This window comes from Diabrotica undecimpunctata, chromosome 4 (genome assembly GCF_040954645.1).
Source record: "Diabrotica undecimpunctata isolate CICGRU chromosome 4, icDiaUnde3, whole genome shotgun sequence".
Taxonomy (NCBI): Eukaryota; Metazoa; Arthropoda; class Insecta; order Coleoptera; family Chrysomelidae; genus Diabrotica; species Diabrotica undecimpunctata.
In genome coordinates this window covers 62,880,822-62,902,555 of record NC_092806.1, presented here as the reverse complement: position 1 = coordinate 62,902,555, position 21,734 = coordinate 62,880,822, and the positions used below count along the sequence as shown (strand labels likewise).

The window sequence follows — 21,734 nt, the reverse complement described above, 5'->3', positions numbered from 1 at the left end:
ATGCTCTGGTACCCAGATCAACCTTGTTCCGATCTCCCAGTTCATTCAGTTCTCTGATTCAGTCCCACACCATCCTGGACCTTCCTGACTCGTCAGTGCCTTCAGTGCCTTCCATATAATGTCAATACATTATTTGGGTCTGTTCTTTTTCAAGTGCTCTCCCATTTCAATATTTCTCTTTCCACATTGCAATATCGCGTAAATCTCCGCTTGAAAACAGTGCAGTTCCTCTCCAAGGCAAAGTTTTCGCTTATTCTTGGATTTTTGGAGTATATCACTGCCCCCACACCCTCTCTAATCTTGTATGCGTCACTATACCAGATCTTGCCCTATTGATTATGATACTCTTTGTTTATCCATAAATTCCTGACTGAAATAGACACCCTGTATGAATTCTTAAAATTGTATCTTTTTGTCATGTGTTCTGGTTCCGCATTAAAGATCTTCTTGGTCTTCATTGCGAAGTTTCAGTGATTGTTTTATTCTGTAAGCTCCCTTCATGACTCTTCTTGTATTATTAAGGCAGCCCTAGTAGAGCCTCCATAGCTGCTGTTGTAGTAGTACACATGGTACCAGTTATCCCCATATACGCAAGTCTTTGCACCTTGCTGAGTTTGGCTTTTGCAGCTGTTTGAAGTGTCTTAGTCCACCACATCGTCGCTGGATAGAGATAATTAAGCGCTTTATCACCATGGTGCACACCCAGTGCACCATATCCGGTTTAAATCGCCATTTCTTCTTTGAGATTTGTTTCCTTTCAACAACACCCTGATATACCAGTTGACCACTTTCTCAAATGTCTTCTGTAGGAATGACATTAGACTTATTGGTCTTAGAGATTTTGCCTTTTTCTGTCCTCTTGTCCCCGGTTTTTAATAAAAATTACTTTTAATTTCTCTCCATGCTGTAGGTATCTACAACATCCATTCTGGTGAATTATACGGGTCCCATGAGTTTATTGCTCATGCTACTTTTTCATAGTTAACAATATTTTCTACTGTATGTCTGTTAGTTCTTGAGGACCTCTGCAAAGCCTCGTTGCCTTTTGATCCCCGGTCAATTGGTAATTCAACTATTTGTGATCCAGGAAAGTGCTCTTGAAGAGCTCTTTAGCTGGTTCTCTTCCTGTATTGGTATACTCGCCCTTATTTAGAAATGAGTTAATTGGTTTTGTTTTCTCCTTTAAGAGAATCAATTCTATATGTTCCACATTTAGCAAACACTCCATAATCGTAGGGTTAGTTTTGCACACTCATACATCTGCACAAATATTAAGGATATTTTTATTTTCAGTATTATACAGTAGTCAGGAATGTAAAAAAGGCGCATCAAATCCAAGAAATTGGTGAATTCCAAGAATTCAACGACGACGTCGAGTACATCCAGGATGCTCTGCAGGACAACAACCCTATCAGCACTAGATGTCTTTCAGCAATAACGTTAGCTTCGAAATGCATGGCCCCCGCTTTCAGGATGCACGTCAGAGCCCACGGGACTGTCGCGAAGTTCTTTAAGGCATTGCACGATGCGCCCAAAAATCAAGTAAGTATTATCTACTTAATAATCGATGTATAGGTTTAATAGATTTAAAAAATGATTGGTTCAATTTTAAGTTCAGCTTTCGGTATATAAATAGTATATATGCTTGTGAAGAGGCGTGCCTACAATTAACACCCGTCGATCTGCCTACCAATTAAAAACACACGTTCTCTGTTCTCAGAATAGAAGTTAACTTCAGATTACCATGCACCTTTGTCTAGAAATACACACACAGTACAATATCTACTTAGAAGGTTTGTTGCACGCAAATGTAGTGAACAAACCTACAAATTAAACACTATATCCTTTTACACTACATACAGCCAGTAGCCAAGCATTCTCCAGGAAATAGCTATTCTTTTGATTTTGAAAATCTACAGATTTTGAAAAAAGAACAAAAGTACAACAAAAGATGCATATTGGAGATAATTCACATAAAAAAGATCAAATATCTATCAATAATAAGACTGATATCAAAGATCTTTCTAATATGTATCATAATTTAATAAAGTGAGTTATTTTTAAATGCACCATTGGCAGACATTTAAAATACGGCCCTGAACCACTCGTATTTTGAAGTACCTACCAGATATATTTAGGGTTAGATGGGATTTAGAGTTTCATTCCATGTTAAACTTTTAAAAATGCAGACATCATATAAATTGTATATTATGTAATGTTTAAATAATTAAAGTTCTTATATCAAATAATAAAAATAATGAAATATATACTTTTTATATATTTTAAATAATAAATTCTATATCGTAACCAAACTTGTAACGTAATATTTTGCCTACCACATAGGGTATAAAATTATTGGGGTTTGAAAATTGGGACAGAAGTTACTGGGGTGGAGATAGGGCAAGCAAAATAAACGATACTGTGCGAACGGCACTCAGGGCTTATTTGGAGAGCTGGGTCGTGGATAAGTGAATGGCAATGGGGTTGGATTGGGGCAACTACAAAAAAAATGAAACAAATGGATACTTACATAAATCTCCTGGACAAAAGGGCAAATAAAAACAACAAGAAAGACATCTAGCTATTTGAAAAAGGACGCCGCTTCGAAGAATCCTAATCTTGCTGGATAAAGGAAAAAAGGGCTCTTCTTTCCTAAAATAAAGAACACAAACATGGGTTAGGAGATTTTTCTAAAATAAACAAAATGGTTCAGAGAGATAAATTAAACATTTATTACTGTCTCAGCACAAACAGTTACAAATACAGATAATACATAAAGACTATATTAATAGTCACAAAAGTAAATATAAAAATAACAAAGAAAAACTTACATGTGTCCTATTCGTTTACAAGTGGGAATTGCAACAAAACTTACAAATGTTACTGGGCTATAAACTGTGGCTAATAAAAAATTATTACAAGTAAAGAATTATCTTTTCAAATAAAACTATTCATAAAGATCAACCTTTTCTAAAAACAAAACAAGCTAATGTCACAAAAATATGAATCTAGCTGTCATATGTCAACATTGAATTTTATAACAGAGAACAATTAAAATGAGAGCATAGCTACACCCTAAGATTTACAATATTAATTATTAAAACCTTTTATTTTTAATATTTATTATTTAAATTATGAAAGTAATTATTATTTTAATGTTTATTTATTTTTTTTTGAAAATTTAAAGCAAAAAAGTTACCTTGGTTGCACTAAATTTCTTTACTTAACATATTTTCTGAGGTCGGAAACTGGATCTATTAAAATTTCTGGAGGTAGATCTGGGATGACGACCAGGGATAAGAAGATGACCAGTTTTACGAAGTATAAAAGCGTCTTTTATTCAAATTTTAATTTAAAGTTTGACACCACATAAGGATACATGTCGAATGTGTGGTACATACAAAGCCCAAATTAGTTCTGCACAGGCTACACAGAAGGAGAATCTAGAAAGAAATCACAGGGAACATCTTGAAATTGCAAATGAGTTAAGAAGTGAAATGAAGGCTGATCTAATATGCGCGCAAGAGGATGAAACACTGGAGACCCTGACTTTTGATCTACAAAAAACTCATCCTATACCAAAAATACCGACTGGAGTCGCATATTACAAGAGACAATTAAATTTACTTAATTTAGGTATGTATGTCGGCAGTACAAAAAGAGATATTTTCAATGTATGGACAGAGCAAGAGGCAAGCAGGGGAGCACAAGAAGTCGGTTCATGTCTGCGTAAATATATTAATGAAAATATAAAGGCCCCCGTAAAGAAATTTATTCTATGGTGTGATTCTTGTGGGGGGCAGAATAGAAGTATTAAGCTAGTGTTAATGCTTATTCACATACTTCAAAACCATACGTCCCTTGAATCCATTTTGTTAAAATTTTTACTTTCTGGGCACAGTTTCCTGCCTTATGATTCACATTTCGGAGATGTCGAATGCGCTCTTAAAACCCATCAAAGACTATACACTGACAACGATTACATAGAAATAATGATATCATGTCGAGTAAAAAATAAATTTGTTGTAAACCGTGTTAAGATCAGAAGAAATGGTTTCAGTTAGTCTTTTGCTGCAATCCACAACAAATCGCAAAACAGATATAAATAAGGATGTTATTAATTTGCTAAAAACACATGTAATACATATTACAAAGGAAAGTTTTTTACATGAAAAAATATGTGAGAGATCAACAATTTTCGGAAGTAAATATTGAAAAATCAGGTAAAGGTCGAAAACCTGTTTTAAAGAATGTAGAGTTGCCTCCCTTATGGCCAACATTTTTATGGCTTTTATTTTTGAGCAACATCAGCTATGAAGATTTCGAAGAAGATTTGGAAGGAATTGGGTTAAATCCTGATTTCGAGATTGATCAAGATCAAATCGAGTAGGAATTTAATCAGTAACAGTTACTTACTATTAGTAATGAACTCGAATTCGAAGTTTTTTTCTGTGTAATTACCATTTCGGATGGATAGACGGTTATTACAAAATGACCAACTTATATTTTTACAATTTTGCAAAAACCGTCTAAGCCGCTTTAAGTTATTTTTGCAATAAACTGTTTTTACTTATTTTGCTTTTGTAAGTTTTTTAAGGTAGCCTGTAATTATTAAAATATAAAAATGTTAAAATAAAGCCTTATTTTCTATCAGTGAATTTTTTAAAGTAGGTAGATACGTTATGCTCATTTACTCTGAACCATATATATGTGGCTTAGACTAATATTACAGAACACCATCCATATGTGTCTCTTACTGTTGTCATTACCCAGTTGTACAGAATTTTTCACAATGTCAGCCCTAGTACTGAGCCTTGCGGTACTCCAGCTGGTAATTCTAATTGTTTATCCTTTTATGCTACCGTTGTTCTATTCATTCTAAACTCTTGATTGTGTTTAACAGATCTGTGGATATCCCTGCAATGCTAGGCTTTGTGATAATCCTATTCCAGTTTGCTGTTTTAAAAGTATTTTTACCTGGAGGCGTTGGCCTTGTTTACAATGTATTTTACCGCGTTCACTGCAGATTTCTTTTTTCTATATCCGAATTATGTCTTTTATTATCTGCAGTTGGTGTAGTTTTCTTTCTAAGCGCTTCTTTATTGGTGATTCATACATTTTCCCAATGCCGACAAAAAGACATAAGGAGCTATAGACCCTATTGTAGTCCGAGGATTTGCCCGGCTTCAGAACTAAGTCCACATTTGTTCACTTAATAGACCATTGAATATTGGGTTATTACCTATCAGGTCTCTCTTGTACTATTTATTATCGCTTTAGATGGTATTTTGTTTGCTCCTGGTGAAACTTTCCTGTACGACATCTATATTTTCGGGTTGGAAATTGTTTACTGTGAAAAAGATCTTTTGCAATTTCCCATCTTCTCACTGTACACATAAATTGTACGGGTTCCGTAATTTTGAGAGTTCTATTCGCTATTTTGAAAGCATATCTTCTTCGAATGAGTTACCCAGATTTTTCCAACACGAGCGTTTTACAGTTTTGATCTCTTTATTTAGCTCTTTTTCTCCTTTCTTTGTACTTATATCTTATGTCGTTTCGGGTAGCGTTGCGTTTCTTTCTTCTGCCTGATACTCAAGGATCTTTCTGTCAAACTCTTTGATAGTATTCTCGGTCATATATAACCTTACTTTTTCAATATTTTCCCCTCTCAGAATGGTATTTAAATTATACAGGAAATTATATATTTCTTCTCTCCACCTTTAGTTGTTCATTTTTTTAGGCCACGTATTATTAACGACAAAACCCGTCTCCTAATCTTTACAGTCCTGCATCACGTCGACTATCACCGGCTTTATTTCTTTTATCTTTCTGACCTAACGAGGAACTAGTCTTTAAGGCGGTGTCAAAAAAAAACTTGTTATTGTAAAATGAACAACAGAATTATCTGCCACTAACTCTTTTTGAAATGTATTTTTTTTTTTGTTTCAGAGTCTTGGACTGTGTACAGCTACAGTTATGTTCGTTCTCAGTCAAGACCGACTTAACATGGATCTCGACAGAGATTGCCTGGAACTGATGTTGAATCTCTTAGAATCGGACGTAAGCTATCAACAAGCTTTGGACGAATGCGGCCTTAGTAGTGCACAATTAGAAAAGAATAAGCAGAAAGTGAGGGAGTTGTGCGCAGAAATACAGAGCCAGGGTCATGCTATGCATTTGAATTTGGAATCTATAACGGTAAGCAAAAAACTAAACATCATTATGTTAGTATGGAGCAATGCTTAGGGTATTGATGACTTCGTTACTATTGCAGCTGAACTTATTTTAGTTTTTGGTGAACGAGATATAATACTAGTAGATATTTACTAACGTCAGAAAGCAAAAGTAATAGGTAGTAGACTAACCTATTTCAGACATAGATGTGGCCAGTTTTTTTGGACTGGATTCCAATGCTGAACCGCATGTATATACTTTTCGCGCCCCCTCCGCATATACTTTTTTTTTAATTTTCAAAAATTATATTTGCATATATGAAAAACATTTTACAAGTTTCTGAAATAATCTAAATCTAACAAAAAACGAAAATTGTTTATAAAATGTAAAAAGAGGAAAAACGATTTCCACGCAAGAGTTCTTTTAGCGCTAGGGGCCATATCTAGTGATACGGTGGATGCTTCAACATTTCGAACTTGCATTCGAATGTGTTTTTGTTCCATTGTTAGCGAATGCGGCACCCATTGTGAACACAGCGTTCGGAAACCCAATACTTCACTCAAAATATTGCGTACACTGCCCAATGAGATGTCTAGGGCTTCTATTCAGTCACTCGACGATTTTCCAATACGATATCCTCTATTTTTTCTACGATTTCTGATGTTGTTGCTGTTTTTGGACGTCCTTCACGTGGATCGTCTTCAAGGCTTGTGCGACCACATAAAACATCACATTTGTACCAACATACAAAAAAATGTAGGCTAGCAGCAACGCCCTGTATCGAACCGCTAAATTTATTGAACAACCTATTACGTTAGTACCAAACGGCAACAATTGAAATTCAACGAGAAATGTGACAGGGTTGCCACTTATAACCACTATTCTTTAATCTGTATTCGGAGTCTATTCAAAGAAGCATTAGACGAGCTCCAAGGTGGAATCAAGACCAACGGAACCAGCATAGACAACACCAGGTACGCTGATGATCCCGTTATAATAGCAAGCAACGCACAAGAACTACAAAATATAATAAATTCGATAGTTCGTCATAGCAAAATGGCTGGTTTAAATCTAAATATTTCCAAAACTAAAATTCTAATATTTTCAAAGATACCAATAAACGTACATTTGTATGCCAAGGGACAAATAATAGAACAAGTACATTCCACACAATATTTGGGAGCAAATATCAACAACCATTTTAACCCAAAAAAAGAAATTCTATCAAGAATCGAACAAGCGAGGGAAACACTTATGAACATGAAAACATTTTTTACAAGATGAGGCCTTAGTCTAGAGCTCAGAATCCGAATGATCAGATGTTACGTTTTCTCTGTCTTCTCTGACAATGGGCTCTGAAATAGAAAAAAGAATACATGCCTTTAAGATTTATAGATACAGACGAATAAAAAGAATTACTTATGATATCTAATATTGCAAACTCAATTGACAACTTCGATCTGTACCGTTCCAGAAACGATTCCCCTAACTCCTCAAAGCAGAACTTGAAAAGGCAGATAACAAATGTCAACTCAGAAGTGATGCCCGAAATAAGCCACGAAGAAATAGAAAGAGCAGTAAACGAAATAAAAAGGAATCAAGCTCCTGGAAGCTATGGAATACTAGCAGAAATGCTGAAGGAAGGCGGAGAAGAAGTCATCACATATCTAAAAATACTATTTAATAAAAATCTATTCCAAGGCAACATACCCGAACAATGGAATACTGCTAAAACAATACTAATACACAAAAAGGAGACACTACAGATCTGAAAAATTATCGATCAAGTTCACTTATTTCACAACTTTACAAAACCTTTACAAAGATTATTACAAACAGGTTAACAATTAAATTAGACGGATTTCAACCAGTAGAACAAGCCAAATTTAGAAAAGGGTCCAGCACCTGTGACCATCTATATACTTTAAAAATCCTAATAGAAAAGACTAACGAATGTTAGCTGAAATGGAATCGAAATAAGATCAGTAAAAATCAACCGAGGAGTAAGACAAGGAGACACAATATCTCCAAAATTATTTACAGCTGCCCTAGAAGATATATGTAAGTCAATAGACTGGGAAAATAAGGGAATCCCTATTAACGGAAGATGCTTGAACCATCTTAGATACGTAGATGATGTAGTACTAATAGCCGACACGTGGAATGCACTGAATACGATGATTGAGGAGCTACACATAGAATCCCTAAAAAAGGACTGAAAATGAATTTCAACAAAACTAAACTAGATGACAAACCTATGATAAAAATCGAAGGGACAGAGATAGAACACGTAGATGAATATACATATCTGGGTCAAAATGTCAAGGTAAGCAAAGAAAATCAGACTACCGAAATAAGCAGTCGTGTAAAAAAGGGATGGGCAGCATTCGGAAGACTCTCATACGTACTTAAAAATAAAAATATACCTCAAAGACTGCGAACCAAAGTATTTAATTCCTGTATCCTACCTGTACTTGCATATGGAGCTCAAATCTGGACATTCACTAAAATAAACATGGAGAAGATCAGAAAAACTCAGAGAGCTATGGAACGACAGATGCTGGGTATCTCACTCAAAGACCATAAAACCAATGAAAACATTCGTAATAGAACAAAAGTAAAAGATGCTGTCGAACTGGCAGCTAAACTGAAATAGAAATGGACTGGACATAACGAACGTCTTACGGATGGCCGATGGAATAAAGAAATCGACGATATTAAAAGAACTGCAGGGCCAATGTGGAAACGTCTTACAAACAACAGATAGGAATGGCGAGAATTAGGAGAGGCCTATATTCGGCAATCCGAATAGAGAAGAGATCTTAAAAAAAATTATCAAGCGTGATCAAAGAGAGGAAAATACTTGGGTTATGTGTTGAGAGGTGAAAGATATGAATTACTTCGAATCATATTGAAAGGTAAAGTACATGTCAAAAGATCAGTAGGAAGGCGATAGAACTCATTATTGAATGATTTGAGTGAGGAGATGGTTTGACCACATATCTGCGTCTGTTCGAGATATACTGAGAAGTCTTCATTTTATTTAAGTGTATTTCTTTTGCAGGACCGTACAGTACTGTCGTATACTATATGCCGGCTTCTAAAATATCCTCTAATTCTGAGCTACTGTTGTAAAATATCTCTATACGATCTCTCGCTCTAATCGCTTTTCGATGAGATCGAGAAAAGTTTTTTTTTCCCTTATTGAATAATGCAGATGTTGTATCACACCCAGTGAAACAATGTGAAAAAATTATTGAATTCACACTGTTTGAGTTCTCCACAATTTTTTTATGAGTAAACAACAGAAGGAAAATTTTACTTTCCCAATTTAAGAAAATTAATTTTATTGTCGATAGCAGCTCTGTCAACCAAAATATCTACACATTCTGCTACTATTACTTTTTATATAACATGAAATTATTTTTCGTCAACTTCTCCTTGGTCCAACTATTGTATACATGCGTGTACTCATATATACACGCGTAAACTTGGATGCGCTTATATATGTATGTTATTGATACTTAATCCTACAATGCGCAATTTTTTTATGTTTTTATAAAGCCTTTAGTTCTTGCACAAAATAGGTCAAATACCTTTTGCTATTTTTATCATTTTTATAATGTTTTTCAGGTTGGACAGTTGGCTATGGAGACATTATTAAGTCTGACATCGAAACGAGCAGGGGAGTGGTTTAAGGAGGAGCTTCGGGAACTGGGCGGTTTAGAACATATCATGAAGACAATTCACGAATGTTGTCGGCAAGTTTCCGACTATGTTGTTACATGGACTGATACATTGTTAGATAAGCTGAAAAAAGTGGATAGGTGTTTAAGGGTATTAGAAAATGTAAGTAGATTTTATTGTTTATTTACTCAAAGCTATAAAAGATAATATAATATGAAAATGGGGTAACATTGAAAGAGGCAAAAGCTCTGAAAACGATAAATATAGTATTCAGGTTCTGAAACTATTAGGGGGAATTAACCATCAGAGTCAGATTAAACGTATTTTGAATTAAAATTGTAGTTTATTACCAATAAATAAAGTTGATAACATAGTATTGAGGTTTAATAGACAGCACAGAGGTTAATATTTAGTATTTATGCGGCCAAAAATATTTATTCACACATATCGTTTCTGTGGTATTATATGTCTGACAAAAATGTAGTTTTTATTAAACACTTTATAATTAAAAAATATTTATAGTAAAAATTGTAGTAAAACCTCCACGTGATTTTGTGACCTATACCTCTAGATATATGGAGTCTTTTACAACCTCCACAAATCTAAAAGTATAAATGAAACCTACGCTAGCTAGCTCGCTTTAGGAGTAGGTTCACCTGGTCTTGAATTTGTCAAAGCTCCAGCAACTCTCAAGCTATTTAAAGGTAATATAAGGATGTAACTTACAGTTGTTGATGTCTGTCAGCTCCTTAAAAATTCACTGACTCTAGTAAACGTGTAACTAATTCAACTAACAAACTCCAGAAACAAATACAGGGAGAGTTATTCTATTACTAGAAATAAATAAATCTGTATTTAACTTAGAGATTGATTTTAAGGAATTACGGGTATATACACTCGCGATCATAAAATCCGGGTCACCTGGAAAATTTCAAGTTTCTGGAATATTTTTGCCTCTAGTGGAGTAATAACCTTTTTTTTAGGTTAACGTATTTTTTATTTGTCATCAATGTTTGTTTTGAAAGAAAAAAAAAAACGGTTTTTTATTGTTTTTATTGAAAAAGCTGAAAACAAACCAAATTGTTGATAAAACAGGCATACAAAAAAAAATGGAAAATACAGAACGTGGTAAAATGTCAGTGAAATTTCAATTACCAATATCGTGTATTGCCTCCACTTGCTCTAATGACCTCTTGCAGACGACGGGGCATACTCTCAATTTTTCTCCGGATTACATGTTGTGGTATGTTATTCCACTCTCTCACTAACAGATCCTTAAGCTCCTGTCCGTTGTTAGGGAGGAGATGTTAGGGGTTGAATACGTTTTTTCAAATCGTCCCAGATATGTTCGATGGGATTCAGGTCCGTAGACCTAGCTGGATAGGGTAACCTCGTAATTCCAACCTCGTCCAAGTATTGCATATTGATCATGGCAACGTGCTTTCGCGCGTTGTTCTGCATAAAAACAACGTTTTCTCCAAGCCCTTCCATGGTATGCATAACATGTTCTTCCAGAATCTCCGTAATGTCCCTTCGTGCAGTTAAGGACCCATTTTCGATGAAGGGTAATTCTGTGCGGAAGTCGGAAGATATACCTCCCTAAGCCATGACCGAGCCTCCACCAAATGGCATTCTTGGAGCAATGCAAGCTTGTGAAAATCATTCGCCGGTTCTCCTCCAAACTCTTACACGTCCATCGGATCCAGTTAGGCAGAAACGGAATTCATCTGAGAATAACTCTTTGCTCCAATCGTTAATTCCTCAATGCGCGTATTGTCGAGCAAAAGCTAGTCGTGCAACTCGATGCGCCAGGCGAAGTAGCGGTCCTCTAGCCATTACCCAAGAAGATAGTCCAAAAGAACGAAGTCTTCTCCTGACTGTTCCAATGCTAACATTGCCATTTCGTACTTCCTGTAGACGATTTTGATGCATAATCGCAGTTGAGGTCCGGTTTCGTAAAGCCTGAAACACAAGAAAACGGTCATCTCGTACCGTGGTTATTCTTTTTCGTCCAGAGCCAGGTCGTCTGGATAGCAAACCCTTCTCCTGAAAGCGTTGAAGCACTCGTTGAACCGTAGAAAGGCTTACGCCAACAGTTCTTGCGACTTGCCGTTGAGTGTGACCGTCTTTCACAAGAGCAACAATTTGTGCCGTTTCAACAACAGTCAAGGGTATTTTTGGCAAAAAATAAACAATAATAAACACTAATAATGGCACTAATAAACACTAATGGTGGCAATAATAAACGTTTGTTCGTTGCGTTTGAACAGAAAGTCGAAGCACAAATGAGACATTTAAAACAAGCGGCAGTTACAGGTACCGTTCATTTTGGGAAGTGTGCGCTTTCCCGCGAAATCGGCACTATTGAAATTCTTTGTTGCAAAGGAAACCGCTAAGACTACAACAATTCTCAGAAGCATGCATTAGTTTGTATTTGTATTATTATTATTTACGATAAAGCTCGTTAAAAATGAAATATCGGTGATTTTCAAAGTGACCCGGATTTTATGATCGTGAGTGTATTTCTTAGTAGAAATATTTATACTAAGATTTATGCACTTAAATTAAAATCGAACAAGATCGCGAGAGCAAGCTAAGTCTGACCCCAGAGACAGCTACACCGGAAGTGGTGCTTTTCAATTCAGAAAATTACCAACGCTCCTAAGAAATTACCAGTGACACATATCCACTTTGTCTAATTCCGAAAATTGTTAGCTAGCAAACATGGCCAAACTTTCGAACCCATTGAAATGTATTAATTTAGAAAGAGGCACTAAAATTTACTAAAGCATAGTGTGTCTAATTGGAGATTATTTAGAACCTAACCCCCGAGATGTAACAGGGTTTCAATCTCAAAACCCCTTACTCACGAATGGAAATTTGTTACGCTTTCACAAGTTAGCGAAAAAACAAGTTAAAAATTGAAAACGCATGAACTCAGTAGCGCATCAGTAGTATGTGGGAGAATTATATTTATAAAGAAGTAAAAATTGAAATTAAAAAATGTTACATATGGAGTCTTTTATAACCTTCACAAATCTAAAAGTATCAATGAAACCTACGCTAGCTAGTTTTCTTCAGGAGTAGGTTCACCTAATCAGGATAACAACATTCATGCGTACAGAAACTAAATAAATAAGATTAGTTTAAACTGAAAAATTTATTATATATTCAATACATTCATATATTCTTCTTTTTCTTTAAGTTCCATCTTCTATCGAAGGTTGGAAATCATCATGGCTATGCGGACCCTGTTGACTGCCGGTCTAAATAATTTTACACAACTGCATTCAAACCATTCCCTCAAGTTCTTAAGCCACGATATTCTTTGTCTTTCCACATTTCGCTTTCCTCGCATTTTGCCTTGCATAATAAGCTGTAATAATGAGTATCTTTGCCCTCTCATAACATGGCCTAAGTACTCAAGTTTTCTTCCTTTGATAGTCACTATTATTTCAGCTTCATTTCCTATTCTTCTAGTAACTTCTGCGTTTGATATTCTTTGAGTCCATGATATTCGTAGGATTCTTCTGAACACCAAAATTCAAAGGCGGCCAACTTATTTAGATGCACTTGTTTTAATGTTGATGCTTCCAAGCCGTAAAGGAGAGTAGTGAATACGTAACACCAAAGCATTCTTGGGCGTAGTCCTAACCTTATGTCCCGACAATAAAGAAACTTTTTAAGTTTACCGAATGATGCACCTGCTATTTCAATACGTGTCTTAATTTCTTTATTTTGGTCTACAATACATTTGCAGTTTCATTAAATGGTGACAAATGGTGAGACTCGTCTTATTTCCTAATACATGGTATCATAGCATGTTTAAAACGTCACATGGGTTTTGTTATTTGCTGTACCTTAAAGCGGCTATATCTTTATTAAAGGTTATAGTATCGTCCGATACGGGTGTGTTTAAATGTCTCACGGGGTTTTATTATTTACCATAACTTGGAGCTAGTATATCTGAATTAAGGGCTATGGTGTGGCTTGATGGCTCGAAAAGGATGGGCCTGCATGATTGACAAATATATTGAAGAGATATTTTGGTTGGTATGTGATACGAGCGTTTTGAGAAGTATGTAGTAGCTACTCGAATATTTTATATTTAATATTCATCCGGCTCGAAGGATCAAATGAATATTAAATATGAAATATTTGAGTAGATACTACATACTTTTTCAAACAGTATCAACTGGATAAGCATGGATTTACAATAAAATCTATACTTCGGTTATATAATGAGAGGACCTAAATATCGCTTACTCCGGATCATTCAGGGCAAATCGAAGGAAAACGCTGGGTCGGAAGAAAGCAACTGTCCCGGCTGCGTAACATTAGACAATGGACAGATCGAACGGTCGAGGAATTGTTTCATCTAGCTGCCGACCGAGAAACATTTCATCAGCTTGTAATACGACCATAGCCAACACTTGGAAACAAGCACGGTACACGAAGAAGAAGTATATGTGTATATATATATATATATATATATATATATATATATATATATATATATATATATATATATATATAGTAAGTAAAATAAATAAAAAAATACACAAGGGATGCTGCAAAAGAAAAATTATTTAAGCAAATAGCAATGAGTTAGCTATGTTTTTTATTGATACTCCAAAATTGATAATAGTGAATGAAATGTACAGGAAATAAAATCACAGTTCATATTCTTCGCATAAAAGAATTTTAAAATCGGAATATTAAATCTAAATTATAAACAGTGATTTACTGAATTGCTAGATATTTAAAAGAAGTAAACTGCTACAATTGTATCGATACAATATACACAGAAACAAGTAATGTTATGGTATGATAAATAAAAGCCAAAACTCACTTATAATCTATTTCAGAATCGTATATAATAAGTTCAGATATAAAAAATGATTTCCAGGTAGGATAGAGGCTCTTAATAAATACAATAAGTGGCCAAAAGTTGAACTAATACGCCCATTAGAGGGGTTATTTTGGAAGCGCCATCACATCTAAAATTTCGAGCTGATCGTTATGTTTATGGCTGATCTTTCATACAACGAAAGCTGGCATCAAATATGAAAACATATGGAATTCGAGATAATTAAATAAATAAAATGAAATACGTAAGAAAAGGAAATGTTGGCCACTATTTTTAGAAGAAAAATATTAAAACATGCATTAAGACTATTTTATGCTAAAGTATTTAAAAGAAAATTATGAAGACAATATTAAATTTGAAGAAGAGATGAAAATGTAGCGTTCACGTTACAAAAGATTGATACTAAAAAAGGAGACAAGGGAGTACTACTACCTTTATGTTCTCCTTCTTAAACTACTTTTCTAAATTCATACTGCTAGTAGCACAATTTCTTATTTCTTGAAGGATCTTCGACGCATCTCTTTCTTTGTACACTTATGGTTGCTTGTTTTTGATTGCTTGTGGAATTATTGACTATATGCTATATAGTAGAGTATAGAATCCAAACTATTTAATTAGGTTATTGTATATAAATAAACATTTTTAGGTAACGCATAATAATGAGGAAAACCAAAACTATATCCTTAAATATAACGAGGGTGCCATATTGGATACTCTAGTTAACTTGTACAAATTATGTGATGGAGAAATACCACTATATCCAGTGACTGATATTACAGATAAGACTTCTACTGGTGCAATAATCAGGGAGGCATTATTAGTTACCTTGAAGGTGCTCATCAATCTCACTCACCATTTTAACAACCAGTGTAAGTATGTTAATATTTTTTGTTTCATTTACTGGTATAGCTTTGTTTCAAGGTTTACTAGTTATATTATTACATTTTATTTATTTTTCACATATATACATGGACGCAAATATAAAAATTCCTCCACAGAGAACTGCCCATTTCCATATAAAAAATTAGTCGTTTTAGCAATGATTCTTATAGAAAAATCGCTCAGTTAGAGAAAAAAGAAAAGATCAAATGATGGATAAAAATTATAGAAAAGTACAAGGAAGAGAATAAAATACCGGAACACGAACAAGTACGACAAGATAGAAATTTTTAAATGGCGAAAATCCTTTATGCAAACTTCTTTTACCATTCATTGATGAATAACGAATATTTTTCATGGAAGGATGAGGAGTACAGTGTTTGCATTATTAACTTAGGAATCTGAAGTAAGACACTACTTAAAAAGCAAGGGATTATTAAATATGAAAGATACAATATTTGAACCTTTTACTAGAAGAACCAACAATTGCTAAGTTGGACTGCGAGAATTCGGACTAAAACTACACTGTGAAATGTGTCTGAAAAGTATCTGATCTTCGTTTATAACTTCGCATCAAATGTTCAAAGGTATGTGTATGTTGCTTCGAGCTGGATGATGATGAATAAGTATGGTAGAGTTACGAATAAAGGTCGAATATTTTTGAGATAAACCTCGTATTTTTTAGTCGGGCATTTATGAATAGGAGAAGAAAAGATCACTATGAGAACAAGTTTTCAATGGATTAAATTTCTTTATGGAATTTTACTGGAATTTCAACAGTTTTATTAATTTATTACAAGTTCAATAATTATTTTAAATCCAATTTTATTTAATTTATATTTCGTTTTAGCAATTGGTAGCCAATTGATTGGTACCAGACCTGGCATTATTGAAACCAGTCTTCATTTACTACTGCAGGTGCCTAATTACATTCCCGAACAGAAGAAGTTTGAATTGGGAGTTCTAGTAAGTATTTAGTTTTGAAATTCTTATTAGATAAATATGTTTGTCGCTATATTTTATTTAACGTAGATAGTACCGATTTGGGTAGTAATACGTAACATATATAATCACACCGAAATCACAGATAAATTAAACTAGTTAGATCTCAGATCAATAAAAATGTCTTAACAATGAATAATGTATTAAGAGGTTCAGGGGTCTGTAACCTGTGTAGTAAAATCATATGGTAAATGTCAATGGGCTTTAAAGATACGTCTTGCAACAAATAAAATGGAGATTTATAACTATTCTGTTATATTAATAGGTGTTTTTTCTTTTAGGTTCTCATGTTGTTAATAAATCTCATACAGGACCAAGATGCGAACAAGAAACTTCTTATGGCAGCCAAGGCACCTTCTAAACTTGAAAGCATATATTCACGTGAGTGACTTTTTTTTATATATATATATATATATATATATATATATATATATATATATATATATATATATATATATATATATATATATATATGTCATACATCTTGTTCATAACTATGAGGATAAGTTTAAAAATTATCTGATTAATTGGGTGACTTCTAGATGACACTACTAGAAATGTAAGTACTTATTATACAGTACTTACCTAAGAAAATATCACAATATGCACAGTGTTGTGCTCGAAAGATGATCGAAAAGTAAATTGCGAATGAAGTAAAGTGATTGAAATCGCTCGATTTTTTTTTATGGAAACCTGTCATGGAAGTCTATTATAAACCGGTCATACTGCAGTCAGTTTGCTTATTTTTAATAATAAGCATAATCATACTGAGCTTATATTTCCGTGGCCCCACAGCGCCCGCACTATTTAGAGCAACATTTACGAAGATACACGACATGATCATCGCATATTTAAGTTATGAAAGGGTTGCTAGTGTGAGCACATTCATGAATGTTAGGAAAATAAGTCTACTACTCACAATCCGTAATAGGTTTCATTAAAGTTGAAAAAATAATGGGCTAATGGTTTCGCTGTTTACAAACTTTTACAGCATCTTAAGGCCCTCAAGAAACTAAGGCTAAAATACATAGTGTGTATAAACGAATGTGTATATCAAAATTTTTTATTAAAAATCCTTTATAAAAGGTATATAATTCAAAAGACCCAATCGGGCTATATCACAAAACGTTTTCGGAATCCATGTTCCATCATCAGTGCACTAGGTGGGTATACATGTATTGAGCCACTAAATATGTGAGTAAAAACCCGTTAAAATTTGTTTTATAAATTTGATTTACATTATGTTGTGATAAAATCTAAGATGTTAAAGTTACCAATGGATTTGGTAATGAAGTTGCTGGTCCTGAGGAGACGATGTGTCTACGAGGACCTAATGAAAGCAACTCTTTTAGGTCCTCGTAGACACATCGTCTCAGGACCAGCAACTTCACGTGGAGTCATACGTCGCCATGTTACCAAATCCACTGGTAACTTTAACATCTTAGATTTTATCACAACAAACCAAATTTATAAAACAAATTTTAACGGGTTTTTACTCACATATTTAGTGGCTCAATACATGTATACCCACCTAGTGCACTGATGATGGAACATGGATTCCGAAAACGTTTTGTGATATAGCCCGATTGGGTCTTTTAAATTATATACCTTTTATAAAGGATTTTTAATAAAAAAATTTGTTATATATGGTATACAGCCAAACTACAGGAACTTTAGATTCCTTGTGGAATGTGTATATGACAAAAAAACAAACATTCATTTGAGTAGTACAGAGAACTTCAATAGTCAGTAATAATGACAACAAATAGATAAAATATAATAGAAGTGTGTACATGTGTTTTAAATTTAAATTAGATAAATATAATTAAAAAAAAAGATATTATGGACCAGCTTCGCTATGATGTTAACTGTGAGTCATTTTTAATAAAATAGTATAAGATAAATGAATGAAAATACATACATATCTGTACAATTCTTATCGATACATCTAGTGTAAGGTGATAGTAGTTTTAGTTATAGATTTTTGTAAGTAGTTCTAGCATAACCTCTGCCTTCTAGCTACTTACGTGACAAAAGATACACAAACATACAAACATAAATATGAAATAATAACATTTTTTCACATTATTACCCCTTATTTGGTCTGACAGTGTTCGGGTATTCTACATGCATTCATATATATTTATATTAATGTGAAACTATTTTATTATTTCATATTTGTGTTTGTATGTTTGTGTATGTTTCAGCCCCGTGAGTAGCTAGAAGGCAGAGGTTATAGTAGAACAACTTACAAAAATCTGATACTATTTTATTGGGAATAAGCCACAATTGAAGGTTAAAATAAGTTGACGTTTCAATTTCCACTTCGGAAATCGTTCTCAAAATACAAACATTAATAAATTAAACAAATTTTTGTTTTTTTTTTCAATTGTGGCTTAATCCCAATAAAATAGTATCTAATTTAAAATGCCACAAGAAAATAGCTTCAGAACAATATTACAAAAATTAATAACAACATTATCACCTTACACTGGATGTATCGATAAGAATTGTACTAATATGTAAGTATTTTCATCATACAGTTAACATCAGAGCTAAGCTGGTCCATAGTATCTTAATATCTAATTTAAAATTAAAACACATGTAAACACTTCTATTTTATTTTATCTATTTGTTGTCATTATTGGCTGACTATTGATTAAGTCGTCTTTACTACTGAAATAATTGTTTGTTTCTTCCGTCATAATATGATGTATGTATATGATGTATATTATACATATTCGTTTATATACACTATGTATTTTAGCCTAAGTTTCTTGAGGGCCTGAAGATGCTTTAAAAGTTTATAAACGTATGTGTGTGTGTGTGTAATGTTCAACCAACAAACCTTCATTTAATAGCATAGCTGCAGCCCCTATGCCATGTTGTCAGTTGAAACGTGCATGTTTATTTGGTAATACCTTACACACGCCTCTCCTATTATCCTATATACGCATATGGCGATCTGTATTGGCTATTGGGTCTCTGTTTGAACAACATCACTGGTTGGCTGATTTTATATTAGGCATTCAGTGTAAGAAAACCGATTTATCAAAATTGGTATTTATACGCTTTAATATCCTACTACCATCTAGCCCAAAAGAATTCGGTAATTAATTTTCCCATTTATCAGTCTATTCCTATTTCTGAATCCGATAACCTCAAAAACGAACTTTCCAATCTCCAACAGGCCCTTTTTCGTGTCTTCGTGCTTCTTAGTTACATGCTGTTCTTGCATATGTCGCTGTACTTTTCTATATTCATTCCGTTACAGACAGAATCATCAAGATCTTTCACAAATGAGACTAGAACCATCCAGGAAAATTTCTGATCATTTTACCTGCTCTCAAAGATCTACTATCACTTCTCTCTTCTTTTGTTGCATATTCGAACCCTTATTACTGTGGCTACGTTTTCATCGGCAAAAGTGGTGGTTCCGTCACAACCCAAATCCATCAAAGGGCAAAGATGCATTAGATCTGGTCTTCTTTCATGTTTTCTCCATTCTTTTCTCAGTTGCAGAACACTGCCAAGAAACCAGACATTCTATATTGTTTAAAAAAAAACCTATATTTTTTTCGAAAAATGTGTACTAATGTAGGAAAATTTATGTGAATAGGAGAGATCAATAGGTACCTCCAGAATATATACAAAAACGAACGCTACTTCTCATCTCCATCTGGAAACCAACTCTGCACTGTCGCCAGACGACAACAGGGATGCCAACACACGCAGTAATGGCAATTTGCATCAGCCGATGGGACGTGACAATGGACTGTCTAAGTCTCACGTCACAATGGGCGTTGCTTAGAAAACCTTTCCAAACATTTCTTATTCGTGTGTATTTGTCCCATAAGAAGTTGGAAATATTCGTTTTTTTTTTTTTAATTGTTTGAAGAGTAAATAAGGACTTTTTGGTTATGAACATTCATTCTGTGCAATTTTTATTATTTTTTGTTCGTGAATTTGTGAGGTTTGAATATCAAATTATTAAGATATTTACTCTCTTAATGTTCATGTTTTAAGGTTATGTTATTGTTTGATTAATTTAATATAAGTTAAATAATAAGATAAGTTTAATTATTGTTTTTTACTTTATTTCAAGGTATTTCAAGGTGTTTTTATCAGGGTTATTTCAATATAAATCATTGAATTTATTTACGAAGTTAAAAAATATTTAAATTAAAGTTGAATTTTTTTGTTGCCAGTGATTTTATCCTGTAAAAGACTAAAGATATTCGTTTTTTTGTAGTTTAAGTAGTGAATAAGGACTTTTAGTTTTAATATAACATTCTGTGGAAACCTTTCTATCAAATTGTCATAGTGAGTGTTAAAAAAAAATTCTTTTTAATGTTGTAATAGTTTTTGAGTTTATTTTTTTTTAGATCTGAGCATATAGTGGCTAGCAAAACATGTGTTGAAGATATTTTGATTTTGATATGCTGATGAATTTTTCAGTAATGACAACAAAACTACTATTAACTACTTAATCTACGAGAAAACGAATATATTTAGTCTTTTACAAGATAAAATCACTAGCACCTAAAAAAGAATAAATATTTTTCAACTTCGTAAATAAATTCAATGATTTGTTGATTAATTTTGAAATAACCGCGATAAAAACAACAGCAAAATACCTTGAAATATAGTAAAAAATAATTAAAGTTTTAATCAAACAATAATATAACCTTAAAATTGAGAGTAAATATCTTAATATTTTGATATTCTTACCTCATAAATTCACAACAACAAATAATACCAATCGCACAGAATGAATGTTCGTAACCAAAAATCCTTATATACTGTTTAAACAATTAAAAAAACCAATATTTTCAACTTCATATGGGACAAATATACAGAAATTAGAAATGTTTGGAAAGGTTTTCTAAACCCTGCACATGGTGGCATCAGAGATTAGGTAGTCCATAGTCGATGATCCCACCGACCAGCTCCATGAGAAACTTTGCAGAGTGACTCCAGCGGGCTCAGGTTTCATCTCCGAATGCGTTGAATACTTAATTTATTTACTCTGCTTAAATGCCCCCGGCAGTTGGCTTTCTCCTATGGACACATTGAGTACCTGAGTTGCCGTGACCATCATGCCGTCGTTCTACTAAAG

General features: G+C 33.7%; 1 protein-coding gene across 5 annotated transcripts in view; it reads left to right on the top strand.

Annotated features, from left to right (window-relative positions):
* Positions 1-21,734, top strand: part of LOC140439587 (protein wings apart-like) — a 103,022-nt gene that overhangs the window by 60,110 nt on the left and 21,178 nt on the right. For all 5 annotated transcript variants that reach the window (XR_011950655.1, XM_072529594.1, XM_072529593.1 and 2 more), the window contains 6 exons: positions 1,294-1,542; positions 5,953-6,201; positions 9,811-10,026; positions 15,381-15,603; positions 16,464-16,579; positions 16,897-16,996. Coding sequence is in view for 4 of the 5 variants with exons in the window: in XM_072529594.1 (XP_072385695.1) it covers positions 1,294-1,542; positions 5,953-6,201; positions 9,811-10,026; positions 15,381-15,603; positions 16,464-16,579; positions 16,897-16,996 (1,153 nt within the window). In the remaining variant the exon portion in view is untranslated. The remainder of the gene's footprint in view (positions 1-1,293; positions 1,543-5,952; positions 6,202-9,810; positions 10,027-15,380; positions 15,604-16,463; positions 16,580-16,896; positions 16,997-21,734) is intronic.